Source organism: Brachycentrus maculatus, unplaced genomic scaffold, assembly GCF_059751285.1.
Source record: "Brachycentrus maculatus isolate JH-2025_06_01 unplaced genomic scaffold, ASM5975128v1 h1tg000046l, whole genome shotgun sequence".
NCBI lineage: Eukaryota > Metazoa > Arthropoda > Insecta > Trichoptera > Brachycentridae > Brachycentrus > Brachycentrus maculatus.
The window spans coordinates 1,208,914-1,231,695 of record NW_028280800.1 but is presented as its reverse complement, the minus strand read 5'-3'; the positions used below and the strand labels follow the sequence as shown (position 1 = coordinate 1,231,695).

General features: G+C 32.1%; 1 protein-coding gene across 1 annotated transcript in view; it reads left to right on the top strand.

The window, feature by feature from the left end:
* cac (calcium voltage-gated channel subunit cacophony) overlaps positions 1–22,782 on the top strand; it is a 167,055-nt gene that overhangs the window by 72,215 nt on the left and 72,058 nt on the right. Inside the window, exons 12-16 of the mRNA XM_088277574.1 lie at positions 6,638–6,835; positions 8,811–9,025; positions 10,924–11,136; positions 12,962–13,135; positions 15,252–15,308. Coding sequence (XP_088133700.1) covers positions 6,638–6,835; positions 8,811–9,025; positions 10,924–11,136; positions 12,962–13,135; positions 15,252–15,308 — 857 coding nt within the window. The remainder of the gene's footprint in view (positions 1–6,637; positions 6,836–8,810; positions 9,026–10,923; positions 11,137–12,961; positions 13,136–15,251; positions 15,309–22,782) is intronic.

Genomic DNA, 22,782 nt, shown 5'->3' with positions numbered 1-22,782 from the left:
CGGACACGTAATCTCTTTGAAATGGACATAATATTGCCAGAACAAGAATCACCATTCTAGAATTCCCGGTTAAATAAATTTATTGTTTTAAGAGTAAATTTAGATTTCATAGACCCCTTAGATTTGCGTTACTGTTGCGCGATATATCTGATCACTATCTCAGATTTTATTTATTCTTTATTCTTCCCGAATATGTTTATTTTTCTAGACTCTTAGCCCCCCTAAACCATCACCATAATGGCTTCTCGCTGTCGATACATCCTACTGTATATATCCGTTAACGCTGCTTTGATCTTAGACAATATTGGTACTCAACATTCACTGATTAAGCACAGCTATCAAATGGATTCCCGTACGAATCTGCATGCAAACATACAATGTTTACGCTTTACATGTGAACATCAACTTTCAATGGTTTTGCTTGTAACCCGCGAACCAACCACATAGACAATAGGTGCCAAACACAAAAGGCACCAAGGACCGTTTAAGGTGTTTTGGGTACGCCAGCAGTCCACATAAAAAAACTCAAAAATCTCATTCTCATTTTTATCTAACATTAAGTGAATAATTTACTTTCAACGACAGTCACATGAGGTACAGTAGATCCAACTTAATGATTTTGTAATAAAATATCATATGTTCCCGTACAAAAAAATTATTTCAACTAAGAATTAAAATTAATTAAAAATATAACTATGAGTATACGCGAAACGCAAAAAAAATACTCGCGGGCCTCGAGTTTGAGATGCCTAACGTAGACGACATACTTATATCTTTATTAATATGAAATGACATGTACTGCAATTTGCAAAATAATCAAATAAATAATGTCTCCGTGCCCTAATGTCATTTTTTCCGCAAAGCCACCTGTGAACAATGACTTTGATTTACAGTACGGTACGCACATACTCTACTAAGGTTTAGCACTTGTAACTTCGCTCAACATGTTAAAGTGTTAATTACCTTTTCAGTTGATTAAAAGCTCTTTTTCTTTAAAAATAAATTCTTCCACTTTAAACATACAATCAATTAAAATAGATAGACCCTTACGTACACTCAGACCTCCGTTTGCGTCGGTTCACTTTGCGTTGTTTCAAAGTTCTACTTTTGTTTGGTTATGTAAATATTCTTCTTTTTTAACATTTAAGGACTGAATAAAAAATACGGTAACTCATCTTTGATGTTTATATGATTTTCAATGGAAAATAGCAATTGCGTTGTTTTAATTTCGCGCCGTGATATTTTGGAACGTATCTATGATGCAAAGTGAGGTCTTAGTGTATTCTAATGGGGTCTGGTCCCGATTGATTCGGAAAAATAGAGTTCTACTGTATTGGATTTATTCTTTTCCGGGATACGAAGTACTTTTTGTATTGGGTGCATTTCGAAAGTGAATGTTGAGGGACCAAATGCCCGCTAATGCTGACAACTCCAACTGCTATGATAATGAATTTACCAATGTATTTTGTGGTGGACAGTGGTGTCGCACTCACATGTGTTTTTTTCAGCTACAGGGTACATATGGACGGTACTCTAGATTGTGGAACACAAGATAATAATAATCATTATTCTAATTGACATTCATGGAGCCATTTTTTGACGAGTTGATTCCTCACTGTGCTCAAAATAAATCAAATTGTTACTTAATATCTTGCAATTTCTACAAAAGGATAAGATGACACTTGTTATATATCTTCTCAGTCATCCTTTACAAACTTTTCTTGCAATTTTGGTCATGCATTTGGAAGAGTTGAGATTTTTGTCTCTAAGTTATTCCATACAAAAAAAAATTGTTTCAATTACAGCAAATTACCAAACATAAAAAATATAACAGCAATATTGAAAATAATGAGGACGTTTCTCAATAAATGGCTTCATGAAAACTACGATTTTAAAATATTTATATTTTCCATTTCTTGCTGTCTTTCTTGTATAATTCATATAAATGAAAGCGTCCTCTCAATTTAAATTGAGAGGATGCGTTAATTTTGTAATTCCGACATTTTATATTAGGGACTTGACATGTTTAAATCAAAGAAATGTTTGAAGCGTACATACTGTCAAAGCTGGATATAAGAGAAACTTTTTTAAAAGAGATCTAGCCTAATATCCTGTCATTTTACCCGTCGGTTAAATAAAACATGAGAGAAATCTTTATAAGAGGAAAATATTCCACTCTCTTGGGTTCTTTCATAAGTTTGGACTGTATATCCTATGTAAGTCTATACCATATCTTTATTTTTATGGTAATTATGTAAATTTCAAAGAAGTCCTGTTTCAAATTTTAAAGCCCTTAAAAATTCTAACAAAAACAAATCAATTATAATATGTATTTACATATCCTGTTGATAATTGATCTATTGACAAAAATTCCATACAAAAAAACAAAAACCCTGTCCTCACTCCTTGTAATCTATGTTCATCCGGTTAAAATCAGCATTCACCGCTAGTTTTTAACACACGGGTGCGGATACAAGGGGTGAGCACGACCTTATATACTTTTTTTGTATGTAGTTTTCATTACTAGTTTTAATATTAACAGGTAAAGTGAATATGGATAATAATTTATATATTTCTGTTAAAATAATGTCGCCTGTCAAAGGAATTTTCCATTGACTAAATTGGTACAAAAATAGATAAATTACGTAGACTCTATATCCTTGATATGATCATATTACATACATAATTTAATAATTTTTCATTGTACATTTTATGAATTATACAAAAAAATAATACCTTATGGAGGCGATGAAAGAATTTTTTTATACTTACAGTTGATGATAATTTTCACATCAAGACAGTATATAGAATTATATATGATTTAGCATACTAGCATAGTTATTTAACAGTATTGTTACATTTAAAAAGAGAAAATATTATATCAATTTCAATTGCTGCTTGAAAACTCAAAATTTGTGCAAGCCTGTTTAAAAAAAATCATATAAATCCACACTTTGTTGCCATATTTAAAAAAAATAACTGAATTTTCATGAGTGGTACCTGAAAAATAGTGTTCCAAATATTTATGGTCCCTCAATATTTATGATTTTTTTCTCTGTGGTTTTTCTTTCAATATTGAAAATAGTGTTCCAAATATAATTGTATCAATAATTATGTTTTTTTTTCACTATGGTTTTGTCTTTCAATATTCATGTAAGTTTATTAACTTTTACATAATCGTCCGCCTCCGTAGTGTAATGGTCAGCACGCTCGGCTACCGTTCTGGAGGTCCCGGGTTCGATTCCCAGGGGGGTTTAATAAATATAAGTGATTTTTTCACTCTAATATTTATTCAATATTACACTGGACTGGTACCTGAAGTGGATGGCTGATCACCTTTCCTTCATGTGTAAACGATCGAGATAACACTGCGTTTATATGAAGCAGTGCCCTATGCACCATTGGGGTGCGGTAAGGGATTCATTATTATATAAGGGTATTTTCATTGCACAAATTCTGATTTATTCATCAGATCTTTTACCTACGTAGACGTAGTTCATGGGTCATAGATCATCATGAATATTCCTTGATTTTACAACTTTTTTGGTAGGTATTACCATAGATTTTAATCATAAAATTATTATTATTAAATTTTATCATAAAATTATCTTGTAGTTTAAATTATTCAACTTACATAAATTAGAAAAGAAAGATTTTTTAAATTACAAAAATTAGATTACTTCACATCAATGATATCTCTTAGGATTAGACAATATCATTTGTAATGTGTACGATTTTTTTACATTTCACTTTATTATTTATATTTATTTGTGGTACTTGCCTTACTGACCATTTTGTTGTACAAAAAGATGTTGAAAATTTAAAAAAATATAATCTCATTATAGGCAATTAATTAAACATTTTTTTGTAAGTCAAATTATAGTTAGGTTTTTTATATTTATATTGAAATGCTATTTTTTCATATGCTGTCAACAAAATTATCTCCTTTGCTCATAATATTTTAGTTTTTTTTATGTAAAAAAAATAACCAAAAAACAAATTTCCCGACTTTCTCATTATTTAAAATTAAAATATTTAAAAAGAATATTACTTGCATTCTTTTTTTAAATATATTACTCACTCCTTTCAACAACGTCATTTATCAAAAATCGTCAATTTTCAGTTGTGCATGTTTTCGAAATGCCCAGAAAATGTACCATATCCCAGCAAAAGCGGCGTATTTTTAACTTGATATTTACCCGCTACAGGGCAGAAAGTGTTGTTTTTGCATTTTGAAGGAAAGGTATTGTTTAATTATTTTTATAAATTGTCCGCCTCCGTAGTGTAATGGTCAGCATGCTCGGCTACCGTTCTGGAGGTCCCGGGTTCGATTCCCAAGGGGGGTAAAATAAATATAAGTGATTTTTTCACTGTAATATTTATTCAATATTACCCTGGACTGGTACCTGAAGCGGAAGGCTGATCACCTTTCCTTCATGTGTAAACGATCGAGATAACACTGCGTTTATATGACGCAGTGCCCTATGCACCATTGGGTGCGGATAAGGGTGTTTTTTTATTTTTATTTTTATAAATAAAGTAAATATTTTTCAAATGGAGAAAAAACCTTCAGGTTTCACGTAAAAAGATCTGTTGCACAGTAAAAAGTCCAATAAGTGTCTTGATATTTATTTTTAAAACATTTTATTATATTCTTAAACTTTAAAAATGATCTCCTGAAAAATCTAGTTTTTTGATATATGACGTTGTTGAAAGGAGTGAGCGATATGTCAAATGTCTTACTTATTAATATTATATGACTCAATGATTTTGTGAACATACCATGAAATCTAACGTTCTCAACTTTTACTTAATTAGTATTTCTGAATTGTGGTTCAAATTTTTAAAACCTTATTTTAGAATGTTTTAGTAATATATAAATAGAATTTTAGATCTAAGTTTGGAAATATTGAGTAGTTTTAAATAATTTAAATGAGTTAACTTCAAAATCACTTGGACCATCTTGGTCACTTTTTGCAGTGTGCTCACCATATTACATAAAAAAATAAACCTTTTTCCTTTAAAAGTCAAAAGGTGTAAATTTAAGAATGTTAGAACATTTTCAAAAAAAAATTTATTGGGTTGAATCTGGGGTTAGGTGTAAATTTTAAAATAAAAAAATATGTAAATTTTTTCAGATAGGAAAAAATTATAGGTATTTTACTAGCTATCTTTTCTAGTATAGAAAACTTTTTCCTGTATACAAACAGATTTTAGGTTAGTATTCCATAATAATATATTACAGTAAGTCCATATGATCTAGATATTTAATTAGCCGGCTTTACGACACCTGATTTATTGATTTTTTTTATGAAATGAACTGGTGTACTGATAAAACTAATACAAAATTCTAACCTCAAATATCAGCGCTGTTATATGAGATGTTATATGGAGACGTTTGAGTGTCTTGTAATCCTATAATGTGTAGTATTCGCCTCCAGCACCGCAATTAGTATGGGCCATTAAAATCCCTTCTTCTTCTTCTTGGCTCCATCCCAACTTATCATCTCTGTAGACTGTTGGAGTCAGCTCTCCCCATCCTCGGGTTGTAGGGCCATTTAACCTATATACATTTATTACTTTAATAATAATATTTTATTTATATTACTTTTCTTATTATTATTGTGTCACTCCATACTGAAGGTTGGCAATCATAGTGGCAATGTTTACTTTATCTGCAGTCGCTCTAAGGAGGGACATAGCGTTATTTGGAATAATGATAATAATAAATTTAGATAACTAACATAGCGCCATTTTAGTAAAATAATACCTCAAGGTCGCTTCTACTACTACTCTCAAGTTTTGTATACCAGGATATAATAATAATAATTTGGATAATTTATATAGCACCATTTTCGTAAAATAATACCTCAAGGATGTACATCCTTTTCGTATGCTGCATTTACATTCCACTGTATCTTGAAATTTAATATTATTTTGTATTTCTCTCCCCTCGCAAACTGCCCAAAGCACTGAAGTTTTCTTTTCTTTATGGTGTCTGTAACTTCTGTAGTAAACTAACAACTATATACTTTTTTCCGCATATATATTTTATTTGACCAGTGACCGGGTTTCGTCTTAACCGACGTCATAATCACCTGATTATGGCAGTAACGACGGAACCCGGTCACTGGTCAAGTAAAATATATGTGGAAAATATTAAAAAGTTGTTATTTTATTATATTAAATGCAGTTCTATATCTTCTCTCTCTTTTCTCCTTGGTCTTTAAAAAAATCTGTTAATTCTAATTTTTCTCAACCCATGATAATTTGAATATTCTTCTTTAGTACCACATTTTCAAGATTCAATCTATTTTGTGACAACTTTTTTCTTTCTTTATCAGCCATCTCTCTACTGCTGAACATCCAAACTTCTCTATTTCGGACTTTTTCTACCCATATATTAAATATATTTTTCGATAGCTTGGGTAAGTGTCCATAGTTGGTTTCGGATGCCAGAGAAAAGCACTGAAAAGATGTAGCATCATACTATTCTCATGCGCAGATTGAGGTTGAAGTTTTACAATATATTATCAGTATGTAAGTTCATTTAGATAGGTTTCGCTGTTAAGCTATATGGTATGTTTCCGTTCCGTTCGTTTCCGTGGTGTTCTGTACCGTTTCCACCGCGTTCCAGGCTACCTGAAGAGCAAAGTGCGCAGTGGCGACCGCTGCGTGGACTTCTGGAGGGCGGAGAAGAGGTTCCGGTTCTGGATCCGCCACATGGTGAAGACACAGTGGTTCTACTGGTTTGTCATTGTGCTGGTGTTCTTCAACACCGTCTGCGTGGCCGTGGAGCACTACAAGCAGCCGCCCTGGCTGACTGACTTTCTGTGTAAGTATGAGGGATATTTAGCGGTGAAAATGTTCAGTATTCATGATGTACCTATTCAGTGATTAAAGAAAACACTTCGTTTTTTACCACTTGAGTTTTATTATAGACTGCATGTTTCAGAAGCTAAACTTCCATCATTCAGGTCTGTATAATAACTAAAATATAAAATATAACATATAAAATAATTTACATAAAATCCTCGATAACTCAAAATCTAAAATTGATTTATTACAAAAAAGTGGTGTTTATGAAATTTCGTGTGGAGATTGTGATAGAAAATATATTGGCCAAACTGCGAGAAATTTAAAGATTAGAATTAAAGAACATCAAAGCGGTCTTGTTAGTAATTATTTTTCGGAATTTGCAAATCATATAATAGATACTAATCACTCATTTCACTCTCATAAATTAAAATTATTACACCTTCTTCCATATAAAGGCCAAATTATGAATTATCTTGAAAATTTAGAAATACAAAAAAACCTGAATTCTAATAATAATTTATTAAATAATATATTGTTTCAAAATTCTTCGCCATTGCTTTCAATTTTTCCTTTGTTTTCAAACTCCGTTCCTTGACTAACCCCTTCCCCTTACTTTCCCCTCTCCTTATTTATAGAACAATTTTATATTTTATATTTTAGTTATTATACAGACCTGAATGATGGAAGTTTAGCTTCTGAAACATGTAGTCTATAATAAAACTTAAGTGGTAAAAAACGAAGTGTTTTCTTTAATCATTGTAACATGTCTTACCACAAAGTTAATGCCGAAACAATAAATAAAATACCTATTCAGTAATGTATAAAGGCAACTAGCCGTAACTCAAGTTTCGGCTATTTGGCGTAACACGGCTCAAAGCATTAACTAGCCTCTATCATATCGTAGTCATACAGGAGAAAGTGGCCAAGTGTATTTTTTTACAAAAACCATTAATGTTGCCTTGAAAAAATGCCAAAGGATTTTAAACTTGGTAGTTTAATATATTGACTTGTTAAAAATGACTAACTGCATTGATGTTTATTTTCTTGCCAAGCAAAAGTGACTTAAATGGCCCTCCTGAACATTTGACGTTTTGTTAGTTGGTCACTTTCTCCTGTACGACTACGATATACAATCACAGATTTTGCTCCATCTCTTTCTATTACCGAGATATTCATTATCCAAATAGCCGCAAAATTGTATTAATTTGGTACATCTGTTGGCAAAAAGCATGATTTTAAGTTAACTTTTAACTCGTTTATCCAAAAACTACTGTTTTTAACATGCGGCTATTTGCCTTTGCATATTAGTTCAGAAGATATATCTGTCAATACATTCAAAATGTATTGACAGATTTTAACAATCATTGTCCAGATCCAATATAAGCATGTTTAACAACGACTACCGTTCTAGAGGTCCTAGGTTCGTTTCCCAGAAGGGTTCAAATAAATATTGGTGATTTTACACTAAACTAATTATAATATTCATTTTAAATATTTTTACTATACCGGCTACTTGGTTATTTACTCTACGGATGAGATATAAATTTTAGGAGTCATTCAATTTTAAATGCATCGAAAACCTTTCCGTATGCAAAAGGATTTGCATATATACAAGTTTCAAGAATTAAGGTAATATGGATGTTCAATAATGGGCAAAACGGTGAACTCGGGTGTATAAAGCGATCACTTAAGCCTGACAAATGCCAAATCGTAAGGCCTGGGATGCTCAGAATTCCGTTTCTTTCATAAAAAAGGGAAGAATGATGCATGTTTCCACCTTCATTATTCAATTATTAAAGGCTCCTCTGTAAATTTTATGCAAAGCGGGAATCAATTATAGAACTTTATTGCAAAATACTTAAAGTTCTCTTGACCAAATGTGGTATGTATGAAGCGTTCTGCGTTTTCGATCTTGTGGTTCTGTGAATGTTTTCATCCAGTGTTTGATGATATTTTCTTGTGATTTGTGTAACCGAGGTGTACTTTTACAGATTGCGCTGAGTTTGTGTTCCTCGGGCTGTTCATGATGGAAATGTTCATAAAGATGTATGCGCTGGGGCCTCGGATATACTTCGAATCCTCCTTCAACCGGTTCGACTGCGTGGTTATCCTGGGCTCTATATTCGAGGTCATCTGGTCCGCATACAAGGAAGGCTCCTTCGGTCTCTCAGTGCTGAGAGCCTTGAGGTTGCTTAGGATATTCAAGGTATGAAAAATATTCTTTATGATAAATACATATTTACATATTTATATATATACATATATTTATTATTTTTTTTTTTTATTGGACACTGTCTATCCTCACTAGGTATTTGGAGATACCTGTTCTGAGGTAGGCAGGGTATGCTTATTCTTTTTATAATACAGCTTTATATATTTTTAATGATAATATAAAAGTGGTAAGACTGAAATAATATGAAATAATAATTATAAAATGAAAGCAAATAGAGAGTTGAACTAAAAGAAAAGTAAAATCTAAAGGAGTAATATTATAAAATTAGAAAATAGGATTATATAATTATAAAACACTGACACATAGATTAATCACACACAAACTTTTATTTGCTGCTCCAGCTGGGATCTTAGATACCCTATAAATAGATACCCTATGATCCACCACTAAAAAGTGTTGACATCATAAGGTCAAAATTATAATAAATTAGGAGTTCCTGATCACCTGATTCAGCAGTTGCGTTTGTAAATAAAATCAAGTGGACAAACATTTGGACACACTTAAAATATTGTCTCCTACTTTTGTCTCAATCCTGTGGATTTGTCTGCAGCAACAAATGACACCTCCTTTGGCACTCCAGTCTATACTGCAAAACCTTCTTCAGCTTTTCATACGTCGAACAGCCCATGTCCTCGTATAAGTCACAATGATATTTGCGGCGTGGCCCACGAATATCTTTGCGACAAAATATTGTAAATTAAAAAAAAATAACAGTTTTTAATGTAACATTATGCAACACATTTTTTAAGCATGTTACGATTCATTTGTCTTCTTTCTCTCTTTAAAAATGTCATTTTTGAACAAATCGCTCACTCCTTTCAAGAACGTCATTAATCAAAAATCGTCAATTTTCACTTGTGCTTGTTTTCGGAATGCCCAAAAAATATACTATATCTCAGCAAAAGCGTCATATTTTTAACTTAATATTTACCCGCTACAGGGCAGAAAGTGTTGTTTTTGCATTTTGAAGAAAAGATATTGTTAAATCATTTTTTTTTAATTTCCTTAATATTTTTGAAATGGAGAAAAAACCTTCAGGTTTTACTAAAAAGATCTGTTGCACAGTAAAAAGTTCAATAAGTGGCTTGACACTTATTTTTGATACATTGTATTATATTTTTAAACTTTAAAAATGTTCTCCTGAAAAATCAAGTTTTTTGATTTATGACGTTCTTGAAAGGAGTGAGCGAAATGTCAAACCGTAATAATTTTATTTTAATGACCCGTGGATGGAATGATAAGTCGAAACCAGTAGTCTTGAATAAGTGTTTATAAAAGTGGTATTACAAGTGAACGATGAATGATAAGGAGAGTGTTAGCATTATTTCCTTAGTTCACCATTTGAATATCTATTGTAAATCATTTTGATGCACATTCCCCTCACAAATTTGTTTTAATGCTTTTTCAAACACGCTTAACCTGTTAACCGGGCGGGGGACATATAAATCAAACGTAAACAATATCGGGTACGGGTAGGACATATGAATACGTCCTTGAAATATATGTTTATTATATTATATATATGGACGTATATTTTTCGAGCAACAAAGGTATTAGTCATCTATACATGTCTCGACATGAATTTAAGACACGGAGTGAATCAGTATTCGCGCCTGTTACAAGTTGCGTAATTGGACAGCGGACCGCCCGGTTAACATGTTAACCATCTGCGGGAAGGGTAATTTCACTCGACTCATTGTAAATTGCGTGTAAGTTATTTTTACGCATGACTTTTGCGGCATCTTTTGATCTCATATGGATGTATACAGTATGGTTAAATGTTATCACGTTTTCCAGAGATGTTTATCTCTATTATGATCGCGAATCCGCTCGCAGATAGTGTGTTAATTATTTTTGACGCTTGTTTTCAGGTTACCAAGTACTGGTCCAGTCTCCGTAACCTCGTTATATCTCTCCTGAACTCCATGAGATCCATCATATCTCTGTTGTTCCTGCTCTTCTTGTTCATCCTGATCTTCGCACTGCTCGGCATGCAGCTGTTTGGCGGCCAGTTCAACTTCGACGATGAGACTCCGCCGGCCAACTTCAACACCTTTCCCATCGCTCTGCTGACAGTGTTTCAGGTGAATATTCTTTTTGGTTATCGAATATGTTGTATAAATATTAAAAATTATAATATTTGATAATTCAAATAGTGCCATTTTCATCAAATACTATCTCAAAGGCGCCTGTAGAATGTTTTATAAGGCTAGAATCAATCATCACGTATCCGCCTTCGTAGTATGGTGGTTAGCTAGAGGTCCCAGATTTGAGAACCGGAAAGTAAAAAATAATAATTTTTTTAGATAAATACATTTTTTCTTTTTATTTTATATCTTCTTCTAACCCTTATACGCACCCAATAGTGCATAGGGCGCTGCGTCATATTAATGCAGTGTTATTTTGATTGTTAATTGCACGAAGGCAAGGTACCAGTCCAGAGTGATATTAAATAAATATGAAAGTGAAAACCACCCATATTTATTTTCACCCCCCTGGGAATTGAACCCGGGACCTTCCAGCACGGTAACCAGATACACTAACCACTACACTACGGAGGCAGACATATTTTTTATATAGGCAAATTATCAATATCAAAATATATGTATGAACAAACAAAGTAGCTATGTAGTACGTACATAGCCTACATGGTGGTTAGCATGTTCGGCTATCATTCTGGAGGCCCCTGGTTTGATTCCCAGGCGGGGTCAAAACAAATAAAAATGTTTATTTTTACCCGCTCTGATATTCACATGTGCACACCGCCGCAAAATATGGTTTTTGAAATGCACAAAAATGCGCACACATTGAACAATGTGTTAGTAAGTCCGTCAATGTTTGTTTGTTCCATACAAAAAGTTTCATAAATAAATTAAATTGGGTGCCAAAAACAAATATTATCAAACAATTCAAATCAATTTCAAATTGATTTCACCAATCTGGTGGAGTCTTGAATTTTGTACCTTACGTGGCATAGTTTGATTTCACTTTTAATTTTTATTTTTCTTACTTCATTACTTTTAATTGTTACAACCCTCTTTTACAACCAAATCTCTATTCTTTATATATCGCTCACTCCTTTCAAGAACGTCATAAATCAAAAATTGTCTATTTTGAGTTGTGCATGTTTTCCGAATGCCCAGAAAATGTACTATATCCCAGAAAAAGAGGCATATTTTTAACTGAATATTTACCCGCTACAGGGCAGAAAGTTTTGTTTTTGCATTTTGAAGAAAAGGTATTGATTAATTATTTTTTTAAATTTACTAAATATTTTTCAAATAGAGAAAAAACCTTCTGGTTTTACCTAAAAAGATCTGTTGCACATTAAAAAGTTCAGTAAGTGGCTTGATATGTATTTTTAATACATTGTATTATATTTTTAAACTTTAAAAACGTTCTCCTGAAAAATCACATTTTTTATTTATGACGTTCTTGAAAGGAGTGAGCGAAATATAAACAAATAAAAAAATACACAAAATAAATTACGCCTAGTTTTCAGGCGTATAAGACACTATCTACATCGAATTTTCGAAATGAACTGAACTTCTAAAACGCTAACTACATAATTTTGACAAAGCATAAAGTTTTAAAACAATTTAATACATTATTTTATCGTGTTTTTGAATGTTTAATACAAGTTTAGAATTTCATATAAAAACATTCTCCTGAAAAATCAAGTATTTTGATTTATGACGTTCTTGAAAGGAGTGAGCGATATGTGTTTAACCCGCAACTTTATTGTTTCTGTAAGCTTGTTGTGTTCCCATCTAATTGATGAAAAACATCAAAACTATTTGTATTGCACTGTATTTCGTTTATTGTAATATGTTTTTCATTGTTTGTGAACCATAAATAAATAAATAAATTCATCCGTGATTCATGACCATCGCGACGGCGCACTTTCAGATCTTGACGGGAGAAGATTGGAACGAAGTGATGTACAATGGCATCCGGTCCCAGGGGGGCCCCAAGGAGGGCATGATCTACTGCCTGTACTTCATCATCCTCGTACTGTTTGGCAACTACACCCTGCTCAACGTGTTCTTGGCTATCGCCGTGGACAATCTGGCCAATGCTCAGGTAACAACTACTTCTTATTATTTTTGACATATCATCAAAGATCAAGAAGAATATGGAAGTCTGAGCATTTACGGGGAATACTGAAAGCCAACAATCTCTGGTGTCACATTAAATCATTTTCGCCGCAAAAAGTTTCATTGGAGTATTTATATTTTATTTTTTGACATCTCATCAAAGATGAAGAAGAATATGGAAGTCTGAGCATTTACGGGGCTGACGACCGTCATAGGCTGGTTTAAGTGATCACTTTACACACATGTAACATTCACCAATTTTACCCATTATTGACAACCACACTACTCAAATTCTTGGAAGTTCTATATATATGAACCAATTTAGAAACCTTGTTCTTGAATCACTAGAACTTCACTAGTGACATCTATTGGTGAGATGTAAAGAAGCTTTTTACTAAGCAGAAACTCATATTAGTATGTGAGGTCCGAATCCTGGATTATAATCACACACATGAGAAACGCCAGAAAATACCATTTTCATTTTTATTATTAAGCTTATAATTTGACCAGATATTCTTCTTCATCTTTGATGAGATGTTAAAAATAATATGAAAATAACTCCTGTATTGGAGATAATCCAGATTTTGTGAACAAGTATTTTGACACACTCAAAATTTTGTAACTACTTCTTCTTCGTGAGCCCTCTGTCCTCCACTGCTGGATCTATATCCATCTCTCTTACATATCATTCCATTTCCTTCGGTCAGTTGCTGCTTGCAGCCAGTTTCTACCCCTCACAGTAGCTATGTCGTCGGACCATCTCTTTTGGGGTCTTCTGACGCCTCTTTTGTCCTCCCAAGGTCTCTTGTTTTAACCTTAAAAATTTTGGGGTCCATCTTGTAGGGTCCTGTCTTGCAATATGTCTGCTGCTACTACTACTTAAATATAAAAATAAAACACTAGTATAAGGCAGGCGCCATAGCGTAGTTGGGTAGACGCTCGACTGCTAAACTGGCGTCGCGGGTTCGATTCCCGCCAAGTGCAAAATAAATTCAAGAAAGATTTATTTTCAATTGGTCTGGGTGTTTGTGATGTATTTTTCACATTTACCTTCCCTATCCTTACTATCCTACCTGCAGACAAGCCTCTAATAGAGGCTTAGTGGGTAATTCCTTTAAAAAAAATTAAAATATAAACCAATTTTTTAGTTTATACATGTAAACGCAGTTTCGAGAACTATAGATGTTCTCATCAACAGGGGAAAATACAAACTTTGTATATTGGAGTATTATTTTTGAACTTAATGTTTTTACTCTTCATCCTATTTTTCTGGCATAAAACATTCAGGTTCGTACCATAGTGTATATTATAAATATATTGCACAGGTTTTGTCTTTGGGGGATATTTTGGTTTATGTTTAAAATATTTGTAAATGAAAACATTTACTGTAAAATGATGTGAAGAGAAATATAATAAAAATTAATAAGTAATTAAATAATTTCACTAATTAATTCAGCAGACAATTTCAATTGTGGTAATATCTAAACATTTTAAATTTAAATTTCACTTAGTAAATACATCTTTATCTTATAATCTATTGTGACCCGTGTAATCGTGTGATCAATACATTCCGCATCATACAGTATTTGAAAACAATGTGGAATGCTTTGAAACACGTGTCACAAAAGATTTGAAAAAATAATGGTTTTTACCAAATGAAATTAAATAAAATTAATCAGATATTTTGTCCGCCTCCGTAGTGTAATGGTCAGCACGCTCGGCTACCGTTCTGGAGGTCCCGGGTTCAATTCCCAGGGGGAGTCAAATAAATATAAGCGATGTTTTCACTCTAATATTTATTCAATATTACCCTGGACTAGTACCTGAAGTGGAGGGCTGATCACCTTTCCTTCTTGTGTTAACGATCAAAATAACACTGCGTTTATATAACTCAGTGCCCTATGCACCATTGGGGTGCGGATAAGGGTTTGAATGAATGAATGAATGAATCAAATAAGTACATGGGTTTTGTCAATTACGTTTCAAAACTCAATTATAGCTAAATACAATGAATGAATATTGTCTGTGATATGGATAACGTTTTGTGTGAGAAACTGCATTCAACATTTTACGTTATTAACTTTTCATTCATATTTTTATAGGAACTAACAGCAGCAGAAGAAGAACAGGAGGAAGAAGACAAAGAAAAACAGCTTCAGGTACAGAAAAATATTTATTCAATCAATTTTCTTTTAGTGATTATTTCAACCATACATAAAAATTCCATCATTCTCTTTTTATTATTTCTGTCTTGCCCTAAATCATGTTTTTTTTTTTTAAGTATTCACAATATTTTGAGCTTTTAGACTTCAGAATCATTCATCAAAATATCTTTTATTTATATGAAACTAATTTTTTCATAGGTTGCAATTCGGGAGCTGTGTCACTCTAACCTAACCTAAGCCGACTCGCATATTTGAAATAGAGCTGTGGAATTAGTCGACTAACCTAATCTTATCATAATTCATTATAATATTAACTTTCTATGTATGTGAAACTAATTTATACGTAGATTGCAATTAAGGAGCTATGTTACTCCAACCTAACCAAAGCTGAGTCACATATTTAAAATAGATCTAGGGAATTAGCAGACTAACCTCACCTTATCATTATAAGATGTTCTCTTTATATGAGAAACTTATTTATTCGTTTATTGAAATTAAGGAGCTATGTTACTCCAACCTAACCAAAGCTGAGTCAGATATTTAAAATAGATCTAGAGAATTAGCAGACTAACCTCACCTTATCATTATAAGATGTTCTCTCTTTATATGAGAAACTTATTTATTCGTATATTGGAATTAAGGAGCTATGTTACTCCAACCTAACCAAAGCTGAGTCAGATATTTAAAATAGATCTAGAGAATTAGCAGACTAACCTCACCTTATCATTATAAGATGTTCTCTCTATATATGGGAAACTTATTTATTCGTAGATTGGAATTAAGGAGCTATGTTACTCCAACCTAACATAAGCTGAGTCAGATATTTTAGAGTTACGGAATTAGTAGACTAACCTAACTTAATCATAACTCATTGTAAATGAACTCTTTATTTATGTGAAAATAATTTATGTGTCCACATCCGTAGTGTAGTGGTCAGCGCGTTAAGCTACCCTGCTGGAGGTCCCGGGTTTGATTCCCAGGGGGGTCAGAATAAATATGGGTGATTTTCACTCTCATATTACCCAGGGCTGGTACAATAAGCGCAGGGCTGATCACTTTACTTTCGTGTCATTAATGATCAAGATAACACTGCGTGACTATGATGCAGTGCCCTTAGCACCATTGAGTGCGGATAAGGAAATAAAATAAAAACAAAAAACAAAAAAAATATTCGTAAATTGTAATTAGAGAGCTGTTACTCTAATCTAACCTAAAGTGACTCAGATTTTAAAATAGAGCTAGGGAATTAGTAGACTAACCTCACCTAATCATAATGTTGCTAACCTAACCTAACCTAACCTAACTAAAGGTAATTTATATATTTTTTTAAAAATCAAAGTTAGGCATTTTTTTTAGTCGCATATGTCCATAAATGTGACTTCCATGTGTATACCATATCAATTTTCACTTTGCACATGCAAAATAGAAGGCACTTAGACTTTAGATGATCACAAATTTCGCAATATAGAAAAATTAATTAGGAAATATTTTCAAAGCTCAAATGATACCTTTTTCAAATGTTAATTTTAATGCTTTTGTTTTATTTTTTCAACCGCATCAAAAATAACAAATGTACCTCGGAATCCGTCATGTATTTTGTAACTTTTTTTGTAATAAATATGTCAGTCAGTTTATAAATGCTGATTTTTTTTAATTTTAAGATTTTTATTTAAACTTTGTATTACTAATTATATCGGACACTAGATTATTCACCCTACAGATGATATATCAATATATATTATAGGTGTCTTATCCTGAAACGAAGCATGTATCGTTTTTATAAGAAAGTTTGTCTGAGCTTCCGGAACTTACTTACTACAATGAGGACTTCAAACAATTTTAAACCCTTACCAGTCCCCAAAATTTTGAAAAATAATCCAGGTAGACAGTTATATATTCCCAGGGCTTTTTTTCCATGTAACGCCATGGAACGGCGTTCCGACGCCTTTTTTAAGACACCTATTTATTTATTTACTGTTCGCAAACAATGAAAAACGCATAACATGAAATTAAATACAGCGCAATACAATATTTTGTAACACAATACAATGTGTTTCATCAATTAAATGAGAACACAATAAATTTACAGAAACGTGTAAAAAGACAGATTAAATACATATATAAAGAAAGAATTGAAATGTGGTCGTAAAAAGAAGAGTAATAACAGTTAAACTTATGAAATTAAATAATAAAATAAGAAGTAACAATTAAAAGCGAAATTAAACTAAGCTACAAGATTAAAGTAGAAAATTCAAGACTACTTCAATTTGATTTCACCAATCTGGACTGAGAAATACAAAAGACTTCTTGTATTTCTCGATGCTATAATTAAAGTCAATGTGGATAATAACATTATCATCATTTTCTTATTGATTGTACAACCTAAGCATTCTAGATACGGAGTTATTATATTGATACATCATCCGTCGGGTAAATAATCCAGTGTCTGATAGAATTAAAGCTGATAAAATTCCATATTCTTCTTCATCCATATCGAGATATCCATGAAAAATGACATGCACTATCGTCCGAGCAACCTTGGTTATTTTTGGCATTCACCCTTCACACGGGCGCCCATTAAATCTCTGGTAATGTTGGGTACGAATCCTAGGAGCTTGAGAAGGAAATGGAGGCCCTGCACGTTGGGGAGGGGTCTTCCTTGCGGGTGGATCTGGGAGGCAGTTCGCCGGTACACTACCGCAAGGTAACCCATTGCAGCTTGATTGCCAGCAAACTCCTTGTTTCATATCTGTGTACTTTTCTTTTCTTATAATCCTTACGTTTACAGTGCACGAGTGGCAGTTGGCTCGTTCAGCGTCGAAAAGTGATTTAGTTTGTTCGTGTGTTGCTAGTGTTTTGATAATAACGCTATTTTCCTTTTGACTAATGTGTATTTTTTAATCTCAGTACTACCCCGATTTTACGCCATGACGGTTCTATAATTCCTGTAAAAAATAATTTGATTCACTCCCATAAATACAATTTAGACTTGATATAGTTAAAACACTTTCCTTATCATTCATCGTTTACTTTGTGTAATACCACTTTTCAAAAAAACACTACTTCATGACTACTTAATACGGGTTTCGGAATAATCATTCCATCATCAGATCAAAATGTAGCCACATTTTGTAGACACAAAATGCAAACAAAATTTATTCCCAAAACCAGTATTCATGAAGTAATATAAGTTTTAAGTGGTTTTTTTTAAAGTGGTATTACACTAAATGAACGATGAATGATAAGGAGAGTGTTATATTACCATACCACTAAGTTAACAACACTTTTCATATACATAATTTTGATATAGTGAGACTATCATATCATATATAGAGATGTGGCTAACGGGTATCTGTTACTTAATTCATTTTAATTGTTACTTATAACTAGATTTAACTTTTGTACTGACATTTATTCTTGGAACTGCATTTTATATAACAAAATAAGAACGAAATATGTAGTTTTTTCCACATATTTTTTATTTGACCAGTGACCAGGTTTAATCCTAACCGACATCATCAGACTGGGCCAGTCTGATAATGTCGGTTATGACGAAACCCAGTCACTGGTTAAATAAAATTTATTTGAAAAACTTTATTTTTTATTTTATTATATATTTAAATACAACACACTGACTGAACAAAGTTTTATCACACACAAACTCTTGATCGCTGCTTCAAATTGATTTCTTCATTCATTTATATCATAACAGGCGATTTACTTTATTCAAACTATTCTTTTACTTTGTATCATTTATTTATTTAATTTTTTTAAATTGATATTTTAGTTACGATTTTTCTGTCAAATCAAAACAAAATACAAAAGCATGAATCGGCGTAAATCGGGGTATTACTGCATTGGTGTTTTTATTTTCATTTGGTAGCATCAAGGCACATTTTACCAACTATTGCATTAAAAATATTAACCTCTCCCATGATATTCGTGGAAAAGGTTATATTCTTCGACCGAGTTGGTAAAAACTGTCTGCTCTAGATATACATACATTATTCGATTACAGTTATTGATATTTAAGCATAAGGAATACAATATTTGAATCTCAAAATTGCTAGCTTAAAAATTATTTAGATTTCAGCTATTCGGATGCTGTCTGCTTCTTCTGGGTTATTATGCCTTGTTTTTTTTCGTACATTCAACCCCTCTGTTATGTGATTAATAATATTGTCGCAAAGTACGAATAACAAGTGGAAATATAACCTAAAAATAGCATATACAGTGAAAAAATTAGACCTAAAATGTTACACATTGAAAATAGTATACATTAGTGAATTATTATATATCGAAACAATAGATATATATTAATAATATTTTTGAGTGTGTCCAAATTTTTGTGCACAAATTCTCGATTGCTCCGCTTAGGAGTTATTTACATCAAGATTTTTTACTGATATCTCAACATAGATGAAGAAGAATATGGAAGTCAGGGCATTAACAGGGCTTTCGACGTGTCAATGGCTGGTTGTATGAATGTTTCTGGTAATAAAAACTTGTCAATTTCAACTTGGCTCCGTATTGTAGTGGTCAGCGTGTTTGGCTACCCTACTGGAGGTCCCGAGTTCGATTTCCATGAGGAACAAAATAGATAAAATTGATTTTTCACTTTAATATTTGTTCAGTTTTTCCCCGGACTGCCTTCTAAATCGTACTCTTCCTTCATACTTTTAACGATCAAGATAACATTGCTTATATATGATGCAGTACCTGATACATCATTGTGTGCATATAAGGGTTAGAAGAAAAAGAATTTCAACCATCGATGTCACTGAAAAAGTAGCATACATATATTTGAAATATTTAAATAATTCTGTGGCAGTTAAAAAAACAATGAAATTTATAAACTGGAATGCTAGGACAATAATGCAATTTACGTGCGACAAACTGGATGCTCTTTCATAACCAGATATTCCGAACATTTAAGTTCTTTTGAAAAAAAACAAAGCTCAATTTGCCAATCATTCAGATGAAAATAACCACAGGATTCATCTCTCAAACAAACCAATTCCTTAACATACTCGTATAGAAGCAAAGGGCATAAACTGAATATACTAGGGCAATTATATCTAAGCAACCCTTATTTTGAAAAAACGGATGAACAAACCAACCTTATATCTTCTATTTCTCTTTATGTAAACGCTTGCATGATGCGTTATCAATAAATAAATAATTTTTAATTAACATTTGTATTTATGTAGGGTTTTACTATAGCAATGATACAATTTCAAATGGTTATAATATCAACACTGTTTTTTTTGTTTTTTTTTAGTTTATTTTGTCATTTGTGTTCAGTTGGTTATGCCATTTAATCATGGAATGATACACACTTGAACAATGTTCATAAATTATTAAATTATATATTGATTTGGCGTTTAATTTGTAGAACTCCATTTTATTTTATGTATTAATTTTAAATCAATCACAGATTTTTTGAGTCTACTAAGCTGTATTTTATTAACAAAAACACATAAAAAATTATACTGTGACAATTGTTTCGCCTTGTTAGGGCATTATCAAATGAATGTGAAGATCAAATGGACTATGGTCCTTATGTAGCTATACAATTCTAAGTAGCTATACAATAGCTATACAATTTTATGTGTTTTTGTTAATAAAATACAACTTAGTAGACTCAAAAAATCTGTGTTTGATTTAAAATTAATACATAAATTATTAAATTGTTCTATCAAAATCAGTGCTCATTTGCGAATACTATGAGAAATTTTAAAAGAATTTATGGATGACATTATTCAGTTAATCGACTCAATATCGAAGTGGTCCAGTCAATTATTTGCTCAGATCTTGTGATTTAAAACCTTGTGATTTCTTTTATTGGGGTTATGTTGAGTCACAAGTGTATGCTGATAATCCAACAACAATTGACCAATTAAAGGTCAACATTGAACGTCCTATTGCTGAAATACAGCCAAATTTATGTGAAAAAGTGATGAAAAGGTGATGAGAAAATTGGGTCAATAGAATTTTGTCCATCTCCGTAGGTCAGCATGCTCGGCTACCGTTCTGGAGGCCCCGGGTTCGATTCCCAGGGGGGGGTAAAATAAATATTAGTGATTTTTTCACTGTACTATTTATTCAATATTACCCTGGACTGGTACCTGAAGCGGAGGGCTGATCACCTTTCCTTCATGTGTAACGATCAAGATTACACTGCGTTTGTATTACGCAGTGCCCTATGCACCATTGGGGTGCAGATAAGGGTTTTATATGTCCAGAGAAGTGGTGATGCTCACATGAGCGCTGTTATTTCTCATACATAATGGCGTAATGTAAACTTTCAAATAAAACAAAAAATTTTATCTCACTGAATAATTTATGTGTTTTTTATTTTTATTTTTCAATTGTATCATTCTTAATAGAAAACCATATATAAATTCTTTTAAAAAGTTAATAAAAATACACTTATGTTTATATAAATTCTTGATAGTATAAATTGTGTATTAAAATATCATTTAAATATTGTATTAAAATCCAATAACACTTACTTACTATGATATTATTAACACCTTAACGATCGGTCCCGCGTTATCGCGTGTTTATAAGAAGTGAACTCGATGACATCTATTGAGTTAATCAAGACATTTGTTCATTCGAAAATAAATTCATGCTACTTAAATAGTAGTTTTGAAATAATAAGAGAAGCTATAAGAGGTCCTCGGGTTATGCAAATGGTTTTGAGTGATTCTGAAGATGATTCTGACGGGGATGTTGATGATATGGACTGGTCAGACACACGACACTCCACGAAACAATCGGAGCTTTTGTGAAACTGCAGGAGTTTAAAAATTTCTAGAAAACTCTGAAAATGTAGATGGTTTTACCTCTATGTTTACATATACATGAATTTTTTGACAAAATCGCCTATGCGTACGTTATAGGCTTATATCTCATACATTTACAAGTGGTCGTTAAGGTGTTACTATAATTTCTACTAGAGTTATCTAAAGCTAAGAAAACATTAATTATCTCACAGTACATATCGCTCACTCCTTTCAAGAACGTCATAAATCAAAAAACTTGATTTTTCAGGAGAAGGTTTTTTTTTTTTTTTTAAATTTATTTCTTAAGTTAGCTTATATTAAAACTAATATAAACTATTATATACATTTACATCATCTTTATATATTTACATTTCCTTACAGTAACTTAGACATTTATTTTTAAATTCTTTCAGACATTTTTCATTCTTCATACATTCAGGCATCTCATCATACATTTTTAAACCCTTATACATCAAGCAATTTTGCGACTCAGCTCTTTTCAATAATGGTAGTCTTATTTTATCCTTTTGTCTAGTAGCATATTCATGACAATTTTTGTTTAAGACAACTTTATCCTTAAAATATTTTGGTAATTTATCGTGAAAAAATTTATGAAATTTATTTAATTTTTTAAAGTTTAAAAATATAATACAATGTATTAAAAATAAATATCAAGC